This window comes from Centroberyx affinis, unplaced genomic scaffold (genome assembly GCF_046629955.1).
Source record: "Centroberyx affinis isolate AG114_WGS23_722 - 3 ecotype Tasmania unplaced genomic scaffold, CSIRO-AGI_Caff_v1 ptg002363l_1, whole genome shotgun sequence".
NCBI classification, from domain to species: domain Eukaryota; kingdom Metazoa; phylum Chordata; class Actinopteri; order Beryciformes; family Berycidae; genus Centroberyx; species Centroberyx affinis.
In genome coordinates this window covers 461,416-485,392 of record NW_027280623.1, presented here as the reverse complement: position 1 = coordinate 485,392, position 23,977 = coordinate 461,416, and the positions used below count along the sequence as shown (strand labels likewise).

General features: G+C 40.3%; 2 protein-coding genes across 2 annotated transcripts; one reads left to right on the top strand and one right to left on the bottom strand.

Annotated features, from left to right (window-relative positions):
• Positions 1-760: 760 nt before the first annotated feature.
• Positions 761-3,839, top strand: lrit2 (leucine-rich repeat, immunoglobulin-like and transmembrane domains 2). The gene is made up of 3 exons (XM_071533411.1): positions 761-870; positions 1,200-1,990; positions 3,019-3,839. The coding sequence occupies exons 1-3, from the start codon at positions 761-763 to the stop codon at positions 3,837-3,839; spliced, it is 1,722 nt and encodes a 573-aa protein (XP_071389512.1).
• A 4,509-nt stretch (positions 3,840-8,348) lies between these two features.
• Positions 8,349-22,742, bottom strand: cdhr1a (cadherin-related family member 1a). Its single transcript, XM_071533410.1, has 17 exons — positions 22,664-22,742; positions 21,950-22,045; positions 21,236-21,381; positions 21,001-21,051; positions 20,775-20,864; positions 20,440-20,526; positions 19,625-19,741; positions 19,139-19,282; positions 18,700-18,778; positions 18,359-18,459; positions 17,636-17,839; positions 16,722-16,874; positions 16,340-16,504; positions 15,132-15,199; positions 11,459-11,687; positions 11,103-11,357; positions 8,349-8,918 (listed from the first exon to the last, which is right to left on the bottom strand). The coding sequence occupies exons 1-17, from the start codon at positions 22,740-22,742 to the stop codon at positions 8,349-8,351; spliced, it is 2,634 nt and encodes an 877-aa protein (XP_071389511.1).
• Between the last annotated feature and the right edge of the window lie 1,235 nt (positions 22,743-23,977).

Below are 23,977 nucleotides of genomic sequence, written 5' to 3'. Positions count from 1 at the left end.
TATGTTCTCAGAGAAGATATACACATAGGCATGGTTCAATACTCTGACGGACGGAGTAAAGCTGGAGCTGGAGAGAAGTACAGAAAGGACTGAACTATGACGCAATGTAAATAGGGTGGAAATTATGCAAACTGTTAAACTATTTCTATTCCCAGCAATGAGACACATATTGCTTCAAATATCTCTATATATACCTGTTTTGTGCCACCTAGAGGCATCATTACCCCATGTAGAGCTATTCATCCCAATTATATTATTTGAATTAATTTAAATAAACTTTTATATATATATTTATCCAGTTGTAGCCTTAGCTGTGTGTTCTTACCTACAATTTCACCTCACCATATCAAGATCGTCCAATCTTCAAATTGGGCCTACATTCAACAAGGATGTGATGTAAAATAAAGGGTGACACAAATTACACACAAACCAATTTTGCTTTGGTTTGTCCACTGGTTTGCTGTTAGTTGATCTGTCTAATTTACACTGGAATGAGTTCAGTATCTGCGTGTTCCAGAGAGCCAACTGCTAACTATTAGTGACCTGTCAGCTGGCCAATAAGAATTAAACATGTAATTAGTGGGCCAGACCTACTAACACTGTCAAGTGTTAATCATGCGTGTCTTTCCACTTGTGCCACTTGTTTCTTATACGCAGTACGTCAGGGATTAGACTTAATAGGCTTCTCTCGTCTGCCACACTTGGTAGCCTATGTCTTGAGCACGAATGTAGCCCAGAACTTTTGGAATTTTCTCGGACTATGGACATAATTTGTTACTTACTAGTTATAGTTTTGTTGAACATCCAAGCAAATGAAACTTATTCGCAATGTTTACGTGGATGCAGCTGTGTAACAGACCGTCATGGAAGGTAAGACATGCCTTGTGCCTAATCTACATCGAAGCAAAGGTCGCCCATTTAAACTGCTGTTGTTACTGTCAGTGGGTGACGTTGGATGAATCAATGACGGGGCATATGGTTCTATGAATATTATAGGCCTACTTTTATTTTACCATTAAGCTCTCTAGGAAATGGACACTCAAAATGGTGAGCTTTATGCCATCCTAAATAGATAAAAAATTGTAGCTTTAATTTGTAAATGAAGCTACTGTGGTTTGTTGAACTTTGTTTATAAGTATTAGGCAGCATAGTAACCAGGGTAGCCTATATAATTTAAGCACTGTTCCCTTCAACCATAGGTCGCTCATATGTATGGAGGAGAGCGCGTTTGGGGCCATACCAGAGAACCTTCCAGATGATATGACCAAAATACGAATAGAAAAATCTCACTTCACTGAAATACCTCAGGGGGCATTCTCAAAAACACCCGCCTTGGAAAACCTGTGGTTGAACTTCAATGACATCACTGTGATAAACTCAAAGGGTCTGGAGGGTTTAGGGAACCTAACCGAGCTCCGTCTCCAAGGCAACAAGCTGCGGTCAGTACCATGGACAGCGTTCGAGGACACGCCGGCCCTGAAGATCCTGGACCTGAAACACAACCAGCTGGACGTCCTGCCGGAGCATGCGTTAAAATATTTGCCAGGTCTGACTTACTTAGATTTATCCTTCAATCGGCTTACGGTCATATCGAAGGAGGTCTTCCTAAACTGGCCTCTCTATCAGAAACTACAGAGCGGAGAGGAACGGGAGGCGACCGGGTTCGGGCCGAATGTCGTGCTGGCGCTTCACGACAACGCCTGGCTTTGCGACTGTCGCCTGAAGGGCTTCGTGGAGTTCGTCCGGTCCCTCAGCCCTCCTATCATACTGATGAACTCCTACTTGACCTGCTCCGGGCCGGACTTTAGGGCAGGCAAGTTCTTCCATGAGGTGGAGCTGAGCGCGTGCATGAGGCCCGTCGTCACCACGCCTGCCGCCAACATCAGCGTGCCGCAGGGAGGAAACGTCACCCTGCACTGCCTCGCCAAGGCCCGGCCCAGCCCCGCCGTGTGGTGGACATATGGTCTGAAGATAATCAGAGGATTTCATGGTAAGAGTGAGTCTGATGTGCACGCGTGTTATCCAGACACTTGGCTTGAGCGATATCTTGTGGTAAATTAGATGCTTAAACATACATGTTCGTCGCAGACCCCCCTCCCACTATGAAGAGTTAGGCCTACTAATTAGGAGAGGAGGGTTAAATCTGGATATAATATAATCACCACTGATACTCTCAGTCTGCAAGTACAACGCTGATTCTCTCAATCTGCACAACACCATCAGTGTTGATTAAGAGATGTTAGAGATTATAGTGTACTGCAGCCTACCTAATGTCGACGTGTTGGGCTACTGTGTAATTAAGAGAACCTCTGCGTCATTGGACTTGACCTTTCACAGTGGAAGGGTTTCAGTATCGTGGCAGTTCTGACTGCCAGCAGCCAGTCCTTCATAATCGTTCACAACCTTACTGTAAAGTGTAGGGAGACAAAACCTTCAGTATTATACTACAAGGCTGCTGCTGCTGCTGCTACCAGTACTACTATAGTGCCACTAAAACAACAATAACAAGGCCAATTACTGCTCCTACTAGGCCTACTATTACGAATAATACTAATACTAATAAGTACTACTATAATAATATGTTGATAAGTTATTATTTTGTGAACAGTGCTATGTAGAAAGCCATGAAGCTGTGGATGCTGGGAACACAGGACTCATGTTCTTTCTGTTCTTTGGTATAGCCATTTTTGCAATATTTATTTCTCTGTGTGTGTGTGTGTGTGTATGGGGGCGGGGGTGGTCATGTTAATGTTTTCCCTTTCCCTTTAATCTTTGTAATCTCCATCCAGACTACCATTCTAAAATTATTGTAACTATATTGAGGGGAAAAATGTTACCTGAAATTAATGACATCATATGTTTCCTAATGGCGTTCAAGTGTTTTGTAGGAAAAGGTCTTAAGATACAGTAGCTGATGAAATATTTTTTCCCCTGTTGTTTTACTTATGTCAGCTATCATTTTGTAAGCATATGTGCTCTTTTTTAAAACAGTGAACAACCTTGTTTTCCTCCTCCCAGAGTCTCAGGAAAGAGTAGATGAAGACACCATCAGGTCCCACCTGGTGATCCCCTCCCTCCACCTGGCGGACCATGGCGTCTACACCTGCACTGCCATCAACTTCATAGGAAACTCCTCCACCAGCGTGCTCCTGGACATCCTCTCTCCTGACGGCTCCCAGTCCTCACTCTCCCCCGGCTTCCCGGCCCCGGCGGCTACTGCCGAGGAAAACGTCTACATCGACATTCGCATCGCCAAACAGACGATACGCGGCATCACCATCGAGTGGTACGCCGTCTTGGACCGCCCGTCCGAAACCTGGTTCACCATCCATTTTGGCCGTTCAGACTCCGCTAAAAAGGAGACGATCTACATCGGCCCTGGGATCAACTCTTACTCAGTCTCTGATCTGATGCCTGCCACCAAATATGAGATTTGTGTCACCCTTAAGAACCAGGCGCCACGTCCCGGCCAGTGCATCGTCTTTGTGACGGGAAGTGACATCACTGAGATGGAGCAGAGGGAGAAGCTGATTCACATTGTGGTGATAGTGTTAGCCATGGTGCTGGCTGTGCCTGTAGGTATGTATGCCTGCACCACTGACACCAAGTTCGCCTGCCTGGAGGGCATCATGGAAACCTGGAAGAGGCGGCGGAGAGACGGCGGCCCATCGGAGGCGGAGAGGGAGAGGAACGGCACCTTCGACAGCCTGCAGGCGGCCAGCGACGAGGGCCTGGTCAATAAAGATTCCAGTGAAGAGAGGAAGGTGAGGAGGAGGTCTGATGACAGACTGAATAAGAGCAAGGCTGACCACAGCAAACTCACAGCCGAACTATATTAGATTAATATTCACTGAGTCAAGAAGTGAAAACACGAAGCTGACCTTGCTTCAGACCCATGTCACCCCCTGTTTCTAGCATTTCATTGTAGTGTGCTGATGCTGTCCCTACAAAGTATGACAGTTTGTTGTTGTTTATATGTAAATCTGTAAGCTTTGATATTGACTAAGTAGAAAGTACAAAATTCACAAGAATAAAAATACTGTCTGCCTTGGTTTTAATCTTATCTCTTCCTCTGTTCTAGGCCGAGGAGTTTGTTGCAAAGATGTGAATGATGACCGTTATGTCAAGATTGTAATTCAAGGATTTGCACCAGTGTAGAGAATGTACTGCAGTCTGTTTCTGTCTAATCTGTTATAATGTTTATCTTGATGTCATGATGTATTTCAGTGTCAATTATTCATACACACTTTGATTGCTATATGAAGCCTTTGTGATTGAGTTAAATGACAGAGCACTCAAGATGGCTTTTTTTTTTACTGATGTATCAACTGTAGATCCATTCTTTATCCTTAATTCTTTGTTAGCACTTTCATATTGTTGTATTAATTTATGTATCTACCTATATATCTATCTGTGCATTTATTTATTCATTGTTTTGATCCACCTTGTTACCATTGTCAGATAGTTTTACACATTTTGACACCTGACCTAAAAGAAGAACTTTGATTAAATCAGGTGATGATTATAACATGGGTGAAACAGTTCAGTCAATGGAGCAATGGTGGACTTTGTCAGTACACAATGCCTTCATTTAACTTTCTACAAACAACAGATTCATCTTAAGTTCATACATACAGTGTATGATGCAGTTACTGTATATACATGTCAAATACTAGTAGATGTCAGGATGTTTTCTTGTCCATACAACAGGACACATAATGTAATCAGTGAATTCCGGCAAATGCACAATATAAAAGCTTACAACTTTGCCCTTTCCTGTCACCATCACAGCTTTCCTTGTCCTCCCATTTGAAATGAAATTGTGTGTGTGTGTGTTTGTGCACGTTTGTGTGAGCATGAACATGTGTCTGTGTATGTGCGTGAATCTGATAATATATATTTCATTTTGTGACATTTGGCCTTGGCAGTACCTCACATAGTCCTTTCAGATAAGTAGGATTATGACAAAACTTAAGCTTTAAAACTTTAACTTTGTGTCCATTTGATAATGTGCAAAGTTACAAGGCAACACCTTCTCTGCATTAAATTGATTAATTAAATTGTGTGCGTGTGAATGTTATACCATTTATTTTATGACATTTGTGTGTTTACAAGTGAGTGGCAAAGGTTAAAACCTTCAAAAACTTTACCTCTATGTCCATTTGATAATGCACAAGGTCACAAGGCAACGCCTACTCATACTGTGTTTGAATTAAATTGATCCATAACACGTCAAACAGCTTAAATAGGGAAACCTGTAAGGACTGAGAAGTGTCAACATTGGAAAGTTGCCCTTTTGGAACAGACTGGACTAAATTATATAAATACAAATATTTATCATTGAAGTGTGTGAAGTCAACATTTCAATGTGTGTACATTAAAGTTTGATTAACAAATGTTTAATCCTTGTTGCGTCACTGTATATGCTACAGTTCCTGTCTGCCACTTCTGCGACAAGAGACTCAGCAGCCGTGCGTCACACATGATCTGTGCTGACCAACCCAGACAGATGGCACATCGGATGTGCGTTGGCCAATGGCATTGTTCACTTGACATAATACCCAAATACTGGCATCCTCTATGATCAAATCACTCAAGCCCCCCTCCTCCATCTCCATGTGTTTTCTCCTGTGACGCAAGTTCAGTTCATCTCTGCTGGGCCCGGTGCTGTTGACTTAAGATCAGGGCTTTAAAAAACTGGCTGAGATTGGCAGCTCTCATTTTCTGGAGTGCAGACACATCTGCTTTGTTGCTGGATCAGATGTGTTTATATGATTTGTGGGTGGGGGACTGATGTTGCTTTTTCGTGTAATCCTGATCCATTATAGTCTTGTGTCTATGACACAAGACTATGAAAGCTGTAACACTTCATCTCAGCTATAGCACAGGCCACACAGGAATGACACCTTTAAGGTTCATCTGATTTTTTTGTCATTACATAGACTCATATTGCATGAAGCTGTCTGTTATTTAAACACCGTGCTACATAACAGCTGCAGGTCTCATAGGCAGCAATGTTATGTTATCAGTTGTAGGGAAACAGGCAATTTAATTAGAAAGCAAAAATTCTTTGATTTACCTTACAGACCCTCAGTTGTTTCAAGCACACCATCATACATGCACTGACAGATTTTTTGAATACTGTGCATAGCTTTCTTTCATTCTGGTGCATCAATGCTCTTTGCAACTTGCAACTCTGTAATCCTCTATCAAATAGCCCAGTAATCCTGGCTGCCTCTTACATGGCATAATGCATGATCATTTGGGCTGCTCCTCATATTCCACCATTTCACTTCAGAGCATTAAAAGCCTGCAACATTGAAAAGTGTGTATGTGTGCGCATGTTTGTGTGTGTCTGTCTGTGACGATTTTAACCGCAAACTTGACTTTGATTCCTTAAGAATCTTTAGACTATATTGATCTGAAAGAGCAGCACATCATGCATGTGTGGGGTTGTTTGTGAAAATAAGTAAGAATAATCTGGATCATTTTGGCGAGCAGCAAGTCACATCTCGGTTTTTACTTTGCCAAATAAAAAATTAATCCCCAAAGTCCTCTCTTCGTCGTCATAACCATGTGAAATGTGCCAGCTGAGGTTGCAGAAAGTTTCATGCCAGTCGCTCACATCTTGTCAGTCCAAACTAAATCAGGGCAGATGGACTTTTGGTTTTGAGCCAACGATGCAATATTGTATAAAGATGAACAAGTTGGTGCTTGGATTAGAGAGGGTAATCTGCAATTTTCATGTTTTATGTAACTTTGGAATAGCGTGCATGTTTGGTGGATGTCTACACAAATACCCAGTGAGTGGTTCAGTGTAACTTCATAATTGATAGTGCTCACACAGATATTGAATCTAAGGAGAGGAAGAGTGCTTGTTAATCAGTAAACTGTATATAACCTAGTCAGTGTTTTGAACATCTGGGAATGTTTTGTTGAAAACAGAAAATATCTTTGGATGTTGTGCTGTGTGAGACTCTCTTCATTCATCTCTATCTAACTCTCATAATATGCAAATTCCCCCTCTTCCACTGTAATGATTCACTTTATGGATTTTGCATTATGTTCAGTGTTTTTATAATTTTTGCAAAGGCTTTCCACATTCTGCATCTCAACCCACCAGTTGCCTTTCCCTGCAATGTCACAGCAATCACTGAAGAACAACAGGAACGTCTTCCCTACAGCAATGAAAGGTTCTTTGTGTTTGAGACAAGGATTTGGGGAATGCAGCTGATCTCAAACCTGACCTTCTTGATAACACACCCTGGTTGAGTAGCTGTGGCGTTGACAGCTTCTTGTCTGTCTCCAGGAGGAGGCAGTGGAGTGCACATTTACAGGCTCATTAACAAAGCGTTAATCTTCAGTCTTGAGCTGATAGCAACAGGCCGGTCACTGGGCTCTACAGTCAATGGCCTAGTAATTTGAGTCTCCTGGACTCAATATGTTCCAATCCTGTAAGATTTTAATTGGTTGCGGGCTGATACTCCACCTTTTCCCATTGGCAGCCCGAGTATCTGAAGATTCATCCGAGTTCACTGGTGAGTTTAACTGGAGTGTTAGGGGTGAAAACATTTAAAGTATAAGCTACACCTGTTGTTAATAATGCAAATTAATATTAATTTACATTTTAAATGACAAAGTATGCTTGTTTTATTGATATTAAAATGCATAAACAAAAAAAAAAAAAAAAAAAAAAGCCATCATCTGAAACAGCACCATATAAATGAATGAAATACACTAGAATTGATTTAGGAAGCTTTCATGACAGATGCAATGAGATGTTCCCATTTTTTTTTTATTATAATAACTTTAAAGGATATTGAAAAATATGAAATCTCAATTGTTTACAGTTAAACATTCCTTACTCCTGGGCAGTAGGATTAGAGGTCTTCCTAAGGTGATCAGTTTGGTTCACTTCCCCTGGTTGATCTCTTTACACAGTTCAAGTGTCATGAAATCTCTTGTAAGGAGCTTGGCTGGACACCATATAAACAGGAGTGCTTGTTGAAATCTTGTTCATGACTTCATTCCCGACAAGGGACACAGGGGTGAAGAAATGCAACTTCTGTATCAACAAAAGGTTCAAATAGTGGATTTATCCATCCAAAATGACAGAAACATGAACCATAAACACATACAGTACTGCATGGTACTGAATCACAAACATATTTTGAATGATGATATATAAGACTGGAAAGCTTTTCTTCCATTACATGAAAATGAAATTAATGGTACACATCGGTGATAAAGTAAGCTGTTCCCATGTTATTGAAAACACACACACACACACACGCACATGCACACAGGCACACACGCACACACGCACACAAGCACAAACACACACATCTCTAGTATTGGTTCTGCATCCTCTTCTGCTCCAGTCTCATTTTGAGCTCTGAGACCAGTGCTTTGTTCACAGTGTCCTGTCTGGTCATCTCTTTTTTCCTTTTTGGCTTGGCTGCCACTGTTGCGGATACGGTGGGCACCACCCAATGCCTGTCCCCCGGGATGTAGCAGGGGGGTGGAGGGGGCAGAGAGGGGGCACAGGGTGGTGGAGGCGGGGGCCACTGTCTGACTACATTGCTGATATTGTTGTTATAGTTGACGTTCTCCACGGTGACCTCCGGTTCTTGCTCTTGCTCTTGCTCTTCTTCTTCAACACGGAATTTCTCCCCAGGGTTCTCCGGTTTCTTGAAGGGGTTCTTCAAGGTCCAGCCGTGGCGCCGCGGCCTCCTCTTTACACGCCGATTGGGCAGGATCCGGTTGGACTTTTTGTTGCGCATGAACATTGCAGTGGAGATGATGACTGTGACTACGACCATGAGACTAATGACACCAGCGAGCATGCCTAGGATTTGCAAAGGCTTGTCTCTACTCTGCATTAAAAATGACGCCAAAGGCCCCCCACTGAGTTGGGTCTGTAAAAGAGCACAGGGAGAAGTCACATCCATGGGACTGAAATCATAGACTGTCAGACACAATGATGAACTCCTATCTATCGTCCCGTGTGTGTAGTACTGCATGTATTATCATTTGGCCAAAAGACATTAGAGGTACAAAGTGTTACTGCTGCCCAAGAGACCCAGCTAAATCCAGAAATGAGTCACTACCAATATTACGGTGTACTCTACAGTGCCATCCATCAGAGGTTGTAATGTCAGTTTAAGAAGAGAAGTTATAATTTATTTCTGGGTGCTCTTGCCAATTAAACACACTGAAAATGATAATTCTTTGATGAACTGTTATGTTTTTCTCACATTTTGTCAAGACAAGATCAGAAGGGTTGATTGGGACACCCATAGCTGAGACCATTCAGCATTGCATTTGATAATGAAATTGTATGAATTAATGTTAGAAACTACAAAGCAGAATTAATCCGTTCATTGGATTTTGAAAACTTGTTCTAGTTTTGTTTTTTTTGTTTGTGTGTGTGTATCATAACTTGATTATTAAATAAAAAAAAAAGCTTGTGAAAATGTCAAGAGGATAATCTATATTGTGCTCCTGTACTCTTTTACAGACACAACCATATCCTAGTACAACAACTTTTCAAAATAAAATGCCAGAAATTCTTAGTACCACAGAGTAAAAACAACAGTGCTGCTGTGCTGAAGAGCTCAAGGCAAGCTTCATTTATGGCACATGCCTCCTTGTAATCTTTCTGATCTTGCCCTGAGGTTGGATACGGGACTTTTTCACAGAGTTCCAGTATATAAGTGTTGAAATGACGATTGTCAATGAAATGGCGAGGGAGACAAGGGTCAAACAAATCCCAAACACAGCCCCTGGACGTTTCCTGAGGCCCAAGAAGTATGAGAAAAATCTGGATTTGATCTGAAAACACAATAATTGCACGTGCATGAGATTCAGTTATTTTATGGCTGCAAATTTAACATGGCTATCTAAGCAAAGAACTGATTGAAGCTGATATTTTGGGCTGTGTTGATAAGAGTTGGTCTGAAGAAAGGCTGTAACCACCTCCACATGCAGCTTACTTGAGTGTTTCAACACTCATACTCATCAAGTTACACAAACCACACTCTAGATGCAGACTCTAGTAGGGAAAGAAGAAACATTTAAGATAATTTGCTACTGGGATTCTAACTAGAGAAATGCAACTTTCTAAACATGCTCACATCAGATTTGGGGCTTGCACTGCAAATTACTGATAGAAAACCCTCACACTACAGGTTGAATTAATCAATTCAGCAGATTGAATTCATTTCTGTATGTATGCTACCTCCATATATAAATATTATGTTCTGATGATGAGAATAGAGAAGAATGCACATGTGACATTGTCACTATTTCTGCACATATGGAACTCCGTCTGAAGTTTTTGATAAGGTGAACAAATAGTAATGCACACAAATAGAAATCTGCACATTGTACATATGTCATCTGCATCTGTATATTGAATATATTTGATAACGTGAATTATTTTTCACAATGCACATGTGCACACCTAGACACTCCCTGTAAATACCAATGGCCTTCTGTGAACCTGTTAATGAGAATATGATGCATACTTTGCGCATCATTTACATATGCTATTTTGCATACCCTGCATACATGCTGTAATCCAGATATTTTTCATACTTTTCATGCATTTTTATTTAATATGTACTAGTGTTGTAATTGTTGGTTGTGTTTCATACAAATAATTTAGAATTTTTTTTTAAACTATTTTTGAACTAACTATTTTTATTGCAGTACTTCTGCAGTACTTGGGTGCTTGGCACAATAGTAACGGGAGCCACTGCTCTGATTGGTCCAACCCCCTTCTCTAGACCTGATTGGTTGATTTCTCTTAAATGTACCATGAAAATCTAAATCACTGGTAAAAGGGGGCAATTTTAGGTTCATCAAGGCAGGCAAAGACATGGCAAAGACCACACATTTGAGTTTTTCACTGTTTCTATTTCTGCATATCTCAGAGTACTGAAATATGCCAAATACTATAACATGTGACTCTCCTTTAGCCCCCTTTAAAGTTTCATCTTATCTTATCTTATCTATTTGAAAGGAGACTTATTCCCTACAGGAAGCACTCATATGGGTTTAACTGACATAGTGCGACTCTCTACTCTGTTGCAACTTACGGCTTCGGTGATGTCAATCTTGACGATTGCAGTGGTGCTGAAGGAGGGCTGGCCGCGGTCCCGGGCCTGGACCACCACTGACCAGGTGCAGTCCTTCTGCCTGGTGATGTTCTGAACAATGTCCATTGACTTGATGTAGGACTTGAGCATGATCTCCCCCGTGTCAGAGTCGATGTCGAAGATGTTGTTTGGGTCAGCTTTCATGATGGAGTACTCAATGACATTGTTGGGTTCCTCTGCATCGTCGTCCACAGCCTGTACAGATAATTTAAAAAACACCAAGAACGATAGTGGCTTTATTCTGCCTTTCATTTTATCTGATACTCACAGCAATTACTATTCACATAAGAACATACCTCTATTTTCACTGGTGCTCCAATGATCATGGTCTTTTCTAGGAAGTTCTCATTGAACTCAGGCGGGTGGTCATTCAGGTCCAACACAGTCACAAAGACCTCAGCCAGGCTGTACTTCCCCTCTGTGTCTTCTGCCTTCACATAGAAGTTATACTTGGATCTCACCTCTGCGTCCAGGCTGGCCCATGGCTGAGTGTAGATGATCCCAGATGTCGGCTGGATCAGGAACCTGTGATTGGGGTGACATCATTGAAAAGTTACTTTTCAATGATTAGTTTTAACTACGCCATACCCATACAATACATGCCAAGCCTGATGCAATGTTTTTCCACATAGTCCTGAATAGGTCTATTTATATTATACTGATTATGACTATTGAGTGTAAACATTTACTTTTTCCAGGGAAGACCTACTGAGAATCTATGCTCTTTTTCAGCAATGCCCTACTTACGCACCACTGGCCACTGAGCAACTCTACTGGACCAACTGGGGTTAAGCACCTTGCTCAAGGTCATCTTGATAGTAGTGGAGGGGGGAGAGTGCTAAAAGCTTGCATCTAGATTTTCCCATTTTGTTGCAGAGATTTAAATGTCACAAGTCAGACTCTCTATCCTTTAGGACAGTGGTTCTCAACGTGGGGTCCTGGGACCACCAGGGGGCCTGGAGGGGGTTCCAGGGGGTCCTCAGCAAATTGTTAAACTTCATGATTATTTACTTTACAAGAAGATAATACAATTAGAGAATGTAGGAGAATTACTATTTTGATCATAGTTTCTCTGTTATCTCTCTACCTACAATACAGATAGTCATGGAATTCTGGAAAATATCATATCAACAATAATAATATTCTCAGATTTGGGTCCGAGAGACAAAATCTCATCAAATGGGGGTCCGTGGCTCTAATGTGGATTAAATTAGGGTCCTTGATATGAAAAAGGTTGAGAATCACTGCTTTAGGCTACTGCTTCCCCTAAACTAAATCCAAGGCTTTTTGTCCTTTGTTTTTTTGTTTTTTTAAACTTTTTTTCTAGTGTTATATTGATGATTTCATTTGACATGAATGCTGAATCACATTACTGTATGTGAGAACAATAAGATCAAGCAACACATCAATCATTATTATTGTTACTATGCGCAACAGCCAATTGGTTGGGAAAATTTGCTTTTACAAGTTTAGGGAATACAAACGATTATTTCAGGTAAGCATAATTCTTTGAGAGACCATGGATGGGTTTGTTATTGTAGCAGCTGAGTTGGTTTATTAATAGCTCTTTAACAAAGTCAGATCCCGTGAAAACAGGAGATTAATCTGTTACTGACTTTTCAGACTTAAAACTTGTCACCCAAGCTTTTATCCTGCACTTGGAGCTTAAAAGTAGCACTTATCTGCCCTGCTCTCAATGTAAGTGTGTCAGCGTATGTCAGTGTGGTTTTCCAGGTCAGTCATGATAATTAGGACAACTAATCATCGCACCACAGTGATGTTGCGCTCGATTTCTAAAAACTAACATATAGAACAAGAATGGAATTAGATTTTTTCAGTGACTGACTTATCTAGTAGCCTACTGTGACTTTGTCACATAGCAAGGTAATTGGAAGCAAAGAGCAGTCTATTTCTTCCTCCAATCCCATTAGAGGATTAACAAAGACAGAGAAGCAGCAGGCAAAGATCAGGACTACATGGTCCTGTGCATGGTAAAGTATTGTATTAAGGGAGGCTAGCTTACAGTACAAATGACAAAAATGATGATTATACTGTATGCAGACACAGAACCAAGAAATGCAACTACATACAGTAGAACTTAATTACAAAATAAATGATGGGACAACTTTAATGTTGGGGAAGTGGGTTTGAAGTATCCTCAAGTGACACACTTCTAAAATGGTTCTGACTGAAAAAGCATGCATTTAGCTAAAAGTATTCCAAATCTCTCTCGTCTGCTTATTTTAGAAATCACTCTCCTAGATGCCATGTGAGGTCACTTATCTCCTCTTAATTCATTGCTACAGAGCTCAAAGGTCCAAAAATACTCTAACTCTCCCTCCATTTCTTGGTAACAAGTAATTAGTGTGTTGGGAAAACCGCTTAGAAGAGAAATTCAGTATGTGCCTACTGACATACACCTGTCTGTTTAGATTGGTACATTACAGCACCTTCACATTCTCACTCAACACGGTTCATATTTACTTTTAGTTTTGTTTTGGCTTGAATAATATGGTATTTTATGTAACATTTTTGAAGATTTTGCAGTCTGTACTTGATGGGTACAGTATTGAGGTGTGTTAGGCACTGAATGGTACAAAATTCAGGTGACATTTAGGACTCTAGCTGTAGGGATATGAAAGGCATTTTTTGACTGTTTCAGTATGCGAGGGTCGATTTACTGATATCGCTGAGAGAGAAGAGAGACGGCTGAGCCTTCTTTCTCTGAGGTCAGGTTTCTATTGGAAATCTAATAAAAATCCAGCCGAAAGAAAATACAGGCAAATCCCCTGAAGGACTACAGTGCTTAGGTGAATTTATGAAATAAACAGAACCAAGTTCAAATATGAAAGAAATTATTTGCTCTCATATTTCTCTACAGCTTACAGGCAGATATGTTTTGCTATCTTTGGCCTTCAATCAAAAGATAGCATCATGGCAGTCAGTCTACAATGCTTGGACATACTGTAGTACACTGGTCTCCATTTGAACTTCCACAGTCAGGCTCAGATCCAATTAAAACAGACTATTTCATTGTCATTTAATATGTTTGAAGGTTGATTTATGTACATTACCAAATAATAAAAAAACAACAACTGTGAATGAGTGAAACTTTCTTCAGCAGAAAGTTGTTGTCAAGCATCAACTCAAGAACATCTAAGACGATTTTCGTGGTAGAAAATACAACTCTGTCCCTGAGGTGCCTTTGACGTTTTTTTGTGAATAGAGCCCTTGTTGACAAATAGTCAGGGTATCAACTGCTAATAATGTTGCATAAGCTATTGTGTTTTTTTGTGAGGGTGTTTATTCTCGTCTGCTGGAACTTCATCAGCTGGTTTTCTCCATTAACACTCACATAATCACTACACGTGGACCTATGAATAGACAGAGGGACGGCAACAGAAACAGATATGAAGAGAGACATGAGTAGATAAACAGAGAGAGAGAGAGAGAGAGAGAGACCGGGAGAGAGAGAGAGACAGAGACAGACAGACAGAGACTTATCTTTGTAACACAGACAGAAACACAGAGGGCCTAAAGCTGTGGGAGGGCTCCTAAAGTGTCTGGACTCAAATGTCTTGTGTGGTCCTCAAGTGTACATTTATAAATATTTAATATCTTTATTACACACTGCTCAAGTTTTGAAACTGGGTTTGGTTGAAATCTACAAAATTGCAAACAAATAAAACTTTCTCCTTTTTTCCTGTGCAGACTAAAACAAAATTGCAGACAGATTTTGAACAGGTGACTACTAGTGAAAGTCTGGCTATGACAGCTGATTAGCACTATAAGTGTAGTGCCCAAAACCCATAACTTCAATTTGGGATGTGTTCGATATTTGATCAGCAAATGAATGTATGGAGTTGTATGGAGCGGAGGGGGGCCCAGAGTCGCCTCCTTTCCATAGAGCCCATAATTCCTAGCTACGCCCCTGGCACAGGCTAACCAAAGTTATGTTATTATACTCACAAGTCAGCTCCTGAGCCATAGATGGAGTACTTCACTTCACCCCAAAGTCCTGAGTCTGGATCTGTTGCCTGTAGACAAACAGAAAACAGAGGAAATAATGTGTTTGGTTGTAATACTTGCAGAGGTCTGTAGTTCAGTTTAACACAGCAATCAATGTTATATGGAATTCTACTTTAGGGTTTAGTGCAATATGTGGCTCAGCAAGCTAAGGCACATACTGTGTATTTGCATCATTGTGGGTTCAGGTCTGGCTTGTGTCCTTGCTACTGAATGAACAGTAAAGGTGGACTGATTGCCACTGTTGAATCAGTGAAGTGAATGGATCTGTGTTGGACTGGAACAACTGGAGCTACACAATGACTGTATTCTACATCATCACATCTCCAGCTAATCTGTCTGTCTGTGGTTGCAGGAGTGCCTGTTCGCTGTCTCCGTGTGTCCAAGGTCACTAGTTGGCTGTTCTTTTATCTGATTGAAATTGCCTGGGATCACGGTGATGAGCCTCTCTGGTGTTCACGCAAGAGCAGGATTTATTAGTGAGCCTCTACAAGGCTGATGAACTGACAAGGGCAAAGGTTCCAGTAGCCACTGAATGTAAACTATCCAGTTCTGTGGATGCTAACCAATGCTCCCACTTGTTCTGTATTACTGCAAAAGGATATGGGATAAAAGGTTTAGGAAAAGCTTTTTGGTAATCACTTATAAGTCTATAATTGTATGATGCAATAGGTTATATGGCGAAAAAATCTGTTTTAGGGGCTTGAAAATACAGTATCTATCTATCTATCTATCTATCTATCTATCTATCTATCTATCTAGTGCACATATGCTAAATGGAACATGCAAAATAGTTTTTAACATGAAATGGATTTGTATGGAGAAAAACAAACATCCATAAAATTGTGTGTGGTATTTCTGCACATAATTTTGTGCTGCAGCTGCATGTGCTGCTAAGCATTAGAAAAAAAAAATCTGGGAATTTGGTGTTACACAACGAAATGAAAGTGATAGCCATCTGGCAGCTTACCTCCCCTAGCTTTTATCTACATGTTTTCACATATTATCCCAACCCCCCAAAAGTCTACATTTAGGGAATTAATGGCTCTCTTGGGCATTTTGTTAAAATCAGCATTCCTCTTTAGCCCAGAGTGAGTGACGTACGTTGGTGATGGCATGTATTTTTAGACAGGATGAACACACTCACTCACCGTCACCGACACAACATTGGAACCACCGGGTGAATTTTCGGGAATTCTAGCTATGTAGTAATCTGAGGAGAACTTGGGAGCGTTGTCATTGGTGTCCAGAAGATGAATCACAATGTCTGCTGTGGCGCTGAATCTCTCCGGTGTATCGATCTCCACTGCAAGTAGCTAAGGGAAGGAAAGATAAAAATAAATAACTAAATAAATAAATAAAAGAGAACATGATATAGATGCCATTACTTATAATCCCCTTAAATATCACGGCCATTTGTAGAGAAATATGTGCATTTGTATATTTTTAATCCCATTTTAATCTACTGTTTTGTGCAGTTAGTTCATTTGCAGGAAAGGAGATGAGAAAGATAAAATAGCCAAATGGGTTAACCTTGTATGTGAGAAAATGGTGCTTCTCATAGTCCATAGCAGCAGAGTCCTCGACTAGGATTGTGACTTGGGCCTCATTGAGCACAGTCTGAGGGACGACCCGCAGCATCCTGCCTGGTCCAATCAGCCTCAGATTGAATTTAGCATTAGCACCCTGCGAGTATACGACACACAGTAATATTTCGATTATCATCTGCAGTTGTTTTCCGGAAATTGTCTCACTGCAGAACATGCTGGAGTTATGGTATACATGCATGAACCTATTTATAGTAATCTGCATTTGTTAAAATACCACCGCAAACCCACAGCAGACACATAATCCATGCAGTATTGCTCATTCAATCAATGTAAAAGCATCTTTTTACGTCAAGCTTTGTATATTTTCGATGTGAGATAAATCAATAGGTTATCTGTGCCAGCAATATTATTCTTAATGGAACATAACATCATTGTTCCTTTGGAGAAAACGCCCTGATTTTGTAACAGTATTATCAGAGGTTATGTTATGAGGTGAACATCAGTCATTTGGACTGGGTTCATTCAAGGGGCTGGAAACACAAAGGGACTTGCATAAGCTGACAAATGGCATGGGTAGGGCGCACCTTTTTATTTCTGTTGGCTTACATTCAAATTTACGCAATTACAAAAAGGATTTTTTGGTGATGAACGGCAGTGGGCTTAACGTCCTTTCATAGACAGCAAGCCAGACACTCATTATTATAGTGTGGGAAATGTTGATTAGCTCAGTGTCTCATTAAATCATGATGTAATTTTATCATTAAAGTAGTGTTGTTACATAATAACAATCACTGTTCTTTCCTTTTGCCTAGTTGAGCTAGCTTTCAAAGGCAACAATATCAACGCTGCTGTCTTCTCACCAAGCAATCATTCAAGGACTAATAAGAGTTACTGCACCTGATCGGAGTCATTGACAGTGATCTTGAGCCCCCTGAGTATCTCTCCCTCTGGCGGATGCTCGTACATTGTCAGCTCAAACATGTTCTGCGGGCCTTTCTCCCCATAGAAAGTGGGTGGATTATTGTTCAGGTCGACCACCCGGATCACCACTGTGGTCTCCCCGTAGTCCATGAAGCTGCTGTCAGGGCCGACCTCTGACGCCTGGACACACAGGGTCATAATTATGTCAGTCACTCCACATTCATGATTTATGTAGTCAGCAGACACTGACTAATTTTCTCTATCAATTTTAGAATAATAGCTGTACTTCTTGAAACATTCAAGCTTTTTTTACCCCATTTTTTTCCTAATGAGATTTTTGTGGGAGTTTTTCCTTTGGTCTTAGGTTGGGGGGTGTCCTTTTCATTTATTGTTTCAAAATATTTGTGCTGTGAAGCCCTTTGAGACTGTAGCTGTGGTTAAGGGCCATACAAATAAACTTGACTTTATTTGAATGTGATTAATACATTCTTTTCGATATAATCAAATCAAGAAAGAAAGTACAAAACAGGCTGTCTCTGAACCTTGAATTTCATTCCTTGCCAGGTAATTTGAAAGAGAAACTGTGTGACAGTGTGACTATTTCAAAATGATGTTGAACTGAAAGGAGCATATATTATGTGGCAGTTGGCCCTACCACATAATATAATAAACAGAACGGCTGAATGAATCGCATCTTACCTTGACTTTAATGTTGAATATCTCTCTCTTCAGATACATGGGGTGAGTCAGCAAGGTGATACAGCCAGTTGTTTTATTGATGCTGAAAACACCATCATCGCCTGCAGAGACGAGCAGCAGACAGACCTATGAACACTCCCATCACACCAAACCTCTGTGAGACAAAGTTCAGTTTCCTTTTCCTATATCTCCTTAACTTTATTCTAGTACTTGTATTATATAACTATGCAAACAGTATACTGCTGCCATAAAATGGTTTAGTGTTGTTGTAATAAACCAGCAGTAAGAATAGATGAAACACATAGGACTCTTCTAGTCTTCTAGGAAGGTGAGATGCTTACCACCGTTAAGTGAGTAACTGATTGGATTTGGGTTCCCCACATCTCCATCTTTGGCAACAACAGTGTATATTTCAGATCCCTAGGAACAGATTAGTTATCAGAAAGGGTTGTGCTGTTAAACAAATCAATATATTTGGTGAAACAGGATTGTTAATTAGCTGTAGAAGCTTTAAGGTAACCAAGATAAATGTCATGAAATTATAAACTGTGTTCTACATTAGCTTATTCACCAAGGAACCAAATCCGACATGATTCATTCTCATAATTCTCACATTAAAGTAAGTGGCAAATTTATTACAAAAGAAGATTGTCACAGAAGTAATGATAGCCACTTCTAAATGACATTTATATGTTTAAAAACATATGTTATACCCACTCCCGTGCTTTTAACTTCAGGCCCCAATCAAAGTAGAGTGTGACTAAAACATGTTATACTCACTGGCACTGAGATTTCATAAACGTAGCCAAAGTACGGCGTCCCGATGAAAGATGGTGGAGTGTCCTGTGCATCTATCACATTGATGGTCAGGGTGGCAGTGGATGACATGAACTGCTCCCTGCCATTAAAATTCCCACCGCCATCCTGGAACAAATGTAATATGCATTTTAAACCTCCATGATGTCATACAAAAAAATATCATAGAACCTCTGGACACAAGTGTTGTTCTTCTGATATATATTTTTATATCAGCCTATAATAATAAGCAAATAAAGGTTAAATATTAAGATGAGTTTATAAAGTGGAGGAATTTATGACGTGCCTGTTTGAGGGAAGAATCTCTTGAGACTGTTTGATTGTTTTTTCATGAAATGAAATTCACATACTGTATAGACACATTCCATCTGTACTGGAAAAGTATTTAAAATGAAAATACAGTTACAGTAGTGCATGCCAGAAAAGTAGAACGAGTTATACAACCAATACCTTTGCAATTACAGTGACAAAGTGTGTCTTGGATTTCTCATAGTCCAGCGTTTCCCCAGGTTTGATACGAAGGACGCCACTGTGTCTGTCTATGGCAAACAAACTGGACTGGGAATTCTGCAACAGAGACAGTACAAAGGCAGCAAACAGAGACACAAACGAGGTCACATGAGTAAAAAGCCTGTCGATGAAACCCCTAAACCACATTTACTACCACCACTCACGTGAGCTATCATGAAAAGTGGTCAGATGGACGCATAAAAAAAAACACAGAGCACTCAACAGCCACTTGAATTAGGCCACATCCTGTATAAAGACCATTTCTCTATCCGTTTGGATGTAAAGAGCCCATATGCCCAAGGACAGGGCAGGCAGGTGAAAGCTGCTGTGTCCAGATGCGCACTGCGTCACCCGTCACTGTCACTCCGGGCCAGCTGTTCTCTGTTCCTAATAGCCCAAAGTGCAAACTAACATTCCCTGCCACCCCCTGCCAAAGCAGCCCTCTAAGCCTCCGATACCTCACACAAATGTAATTGTGATTTAATCCCCCAGCCTCATAACCACATATTCGAGCACATGCACAAACATACACGCACACACAAACGCTATAAAATCTAAATGATGCCAACCTCATTATCGTTACATTTATACTTTCTTTTCCATCAGATTAACCTTGCAAAATGGCCAGTTCTTGCTGGAATTTCCAATGAAATGTATTTTTTTGGTCTGGAATCTCCTATAGAAGTGTCTTTTTTGTGGCCATATGACCATTTATTGCAGCAGTCAGAGTGGGTAGGATGGTGGTGGGTGGTTACCTGGAGGTAGTAGGTGACTGAGCCTCCTGAGCCCGTGTCTCTGTCCAATGCATGGACGTTGTAGATGCTGCTTCCAGACTCAGTCGTCTAAAATGGGCAGAAAATAATCCAGGTCACAGTATATAGGGCATGAAGAACAGTCACACAATTATTCTGTTTTCCTGAATTACATGAATGAATTACATTATTTTGTTTTTTTCATTCTCTGTGGGGAGACCTCCACTTGAGTTTCCATTTAAAATCTTTAGGTCACAGATCAAAGGACAGCAAACCAGCAAAACAATGTACTTGAATGTTTTTTTTTTTTTTTTTTTACAGCTTATGAGTCAACTTACTTCTAGTACATCAACAATTGCAGGCATATTTTGGAATTCTGGTCTTTCATCATTTGAATCCATTACAAATATTGTGACCCTTTCCACGACCTGTAAAGAGGAAAAAAACATGATATCCAAAAAGTATTACTCCCTAATTTAATGGCATATTAATTTGATCCAGATTCATTATAATGAATGGCATGTGAACTGAATGGTGTAATCACATACTGAACTTAATACATACCTTGCTTCGCCCATCTGTGATGCTGACAAGAACTTCAATAGAATCTTGTTTCTGAATTGATAATGACAACAGAGGAGGAAAATCAGGGAAGAATGAGGATAACAAAAAACAATCATTCTAGTATTTCAGAAGACAACATGATAAAGTTTACATGAATTGTAATTGTAATTGATCAGAGTACAAAGCAGTCCTTATTTTAGACTCCAGTGTCCTTTGATGCCTAAGTGAAGTTTACCTCTCTGTCCAGCTTTTCCACCAAGGTGATGTTTCCAGATTTGGGATCCACCCTGAAATATTCTTTGGAGCCTGGCTCAAAGGCAAGGCCATACCTCACCTCCTGGCCTTCAGGGTCTGTGCCATTGAGAGAATAGATCTGTGTACCTGAAAAAGGAAATTATAATCAGTGTTCAGTCTACTCAAACCCAACTGTTGACAGAAAATAGAGAACTGGAATGTATGAGGTATAAGCATATGACGGTTTTCCAGAAAGATTTAAAATTTGTGTATGCCATAATGTCAAATTTAAGCATTTCAAATAAAAGACTTGGTTCCAAATGCAAAAGGGACCGGCCTCCAACCAACCACATCGAGGAGTTTCTTAACTATTTGGTCCAAACTGTTGTGGAACAAACCAGGTTGAGGTAAGCAGATGGTACCCTAGTAGCCTGACTGATGGAAGGTGTAGAGGGACAGCTGCACCTCCCGCTATTCACAGCCAGCAAAACGTCCCTCACATCAACAGGTGGCTTCAACAGATTTCAGCCTCCTGATGAGCATGTTAGTGTGAGTGCGTACATGCCACACGACATCTGCTCATCTATCAAAGACAAATTGACATCCTGCGCTCTCGAATATTGGCAACCGAAACCAGTCATTTTGCTGATTGGTTGATCTGTCAGCCCATTAGCAGCTGAAACTAAACGCCCTGCATGTCAGAGGTTGACCTCACCGACAGCCGTGTCCTCCGAGAGGCTAAACAGTGCCAGGTTCCCGTTGTGGCTGTAGGGCCCATTGTCAAAGAAATAGGGGGCAAAGTCTGCTTGTGCTAAAGAAAGAGACAAATATTAAAATCACAACTTATTGCCTCCAACATGCAATTATTTGTTAGTATATAATACCACAGATTTTATGTAATTAATTACTCTTAACTACAGGCCATAGGGGTTACATAAATAAGCTGGCTATACTGTGCTAACGCCCCCCTGCTCTCTCTATCCCTTTGACTAGGATTACAGGTGGGTTACGTCAATGTCCTAAAATATCTATTCTATACATAGACCACAGATCTCTAGCGCAGGAAACAATACCATTTTTGTTTGTAATATCACAATAATCCAGATACTATAGTATATTGTATCTATGACATAATCATTTCACATTACATAAAATGATGAAGGCCTATGAAACAAACATAAATCAAACAAGGACATTCATATAATAAACAAACAAGGTGTAAACTCACATGCAACTATATGAGCAAATGAGCAGGTGAAGCAAGAACATGAATTGAAAACAGAAGTCAAATAAAAAGTCAGCACAGTGCAGACACAAAGAATAACATCATCCACTCAGAAGCTCTCTAATGTAATTGAACAGCATTTACAATCCGATCACAGCAACAAGAGCTAATTACGTAAGCAGAGAATTAAGAAGTGAAACTTACCAAAGCAGACATGCACTAAAACAAAAAGCAATGACAAATGTAAAATCTTTACATTCGTCATCCTAAAGAACAAAGTCATGAAATCGCACCATGAAGAGGGCTCAGCAGAGCGTCCCGGACATGAGATGCCCTTCTCAAGGTGTTTGTGGACAACTAGGGGAAGGCTGAGGCAGATGCTCACATGCTAATCCAATGACACATCTTAGCCTTAAAAAGAGCTAGTCACGGGCCTGCTCAGTCCAACTGGGCTACTTCATCCAATCCAAAGGAGGTGGCTGGGCCTACAGGGCAGAGGAGCTGAGGGCGCTCGGCAACTTTGCTGAAGATAGACAGGTATATCATTCATATATTCATTCGTTTTTGATGTATTTGTTGTACTATAGCTTTTATTTACAACAATTAATGGGTAAATATCTGTGCATTTGTCTAATAAATAATGTGTAAATGTATTTTCAACCATGGAGGAGATGCATAAGATATCTTTGGAGGTAAGAATGCAAAAGTTTCAAAATCTTGTGAATTTACAAATGTTCAGTGAATTTTACCAGTTTGTGTCTCAATAACATTCTACAGTCTGATGCAAGTTTTCAACAAGTGCTCTGCTTCCATTATTAGATGTTCAGTCAAAATGCTTGCAATCAAGTTGTTTACATTGGTAAATACTTAGAACTTTGAATCTATATTTTCTCATGAAGCATAATCATAATTTTTACTACTGTAATGTTTTGCTTGTGTTATTATTGCATTAACAGCTACAAAACACCATCTTTTGAAGTCTATAATGTAGTATAACTAATGAAAAATGTGATTGTTGTGATCTGTCTGTTGAATAAAAGCAATTACAGATAAAGTGCTGTGTCAAACTCTTTAATGGACACTATAGCGGGATTAAAAATGTGGCAGAATCCATACTGTCTGGCCAGTATTTCGGCCATTGTGCTTACCGTCTGCTATGCACTCCATAACCATCTGTTGCATTAGGCAGAAAACCCCACTACTTTTTCAATTAATAGATTAATCACAACACACAGGATGAGGAAAGCAGTGAATGATCTGATGAGATGACCCATTTTCTGTTGAGCTTGTTTCTTTACATGATTTGTGTGAGTACTGTATAGAGACGCCCACAACACAAAACAAAAGTGGCTTCTTCAAAGCATACTTGCTGTATGACAACAGCTATACTATAAAGGGGAGTTTGTAGGGAGTTAACTGAAACTTCTACTCATTAATCCAGACATCTTAAGTGGTTGAATACCGGAAACAGTGTTAATTGCAAAAGGGTGTTTTAATGATACTGACAGACATGGCAGA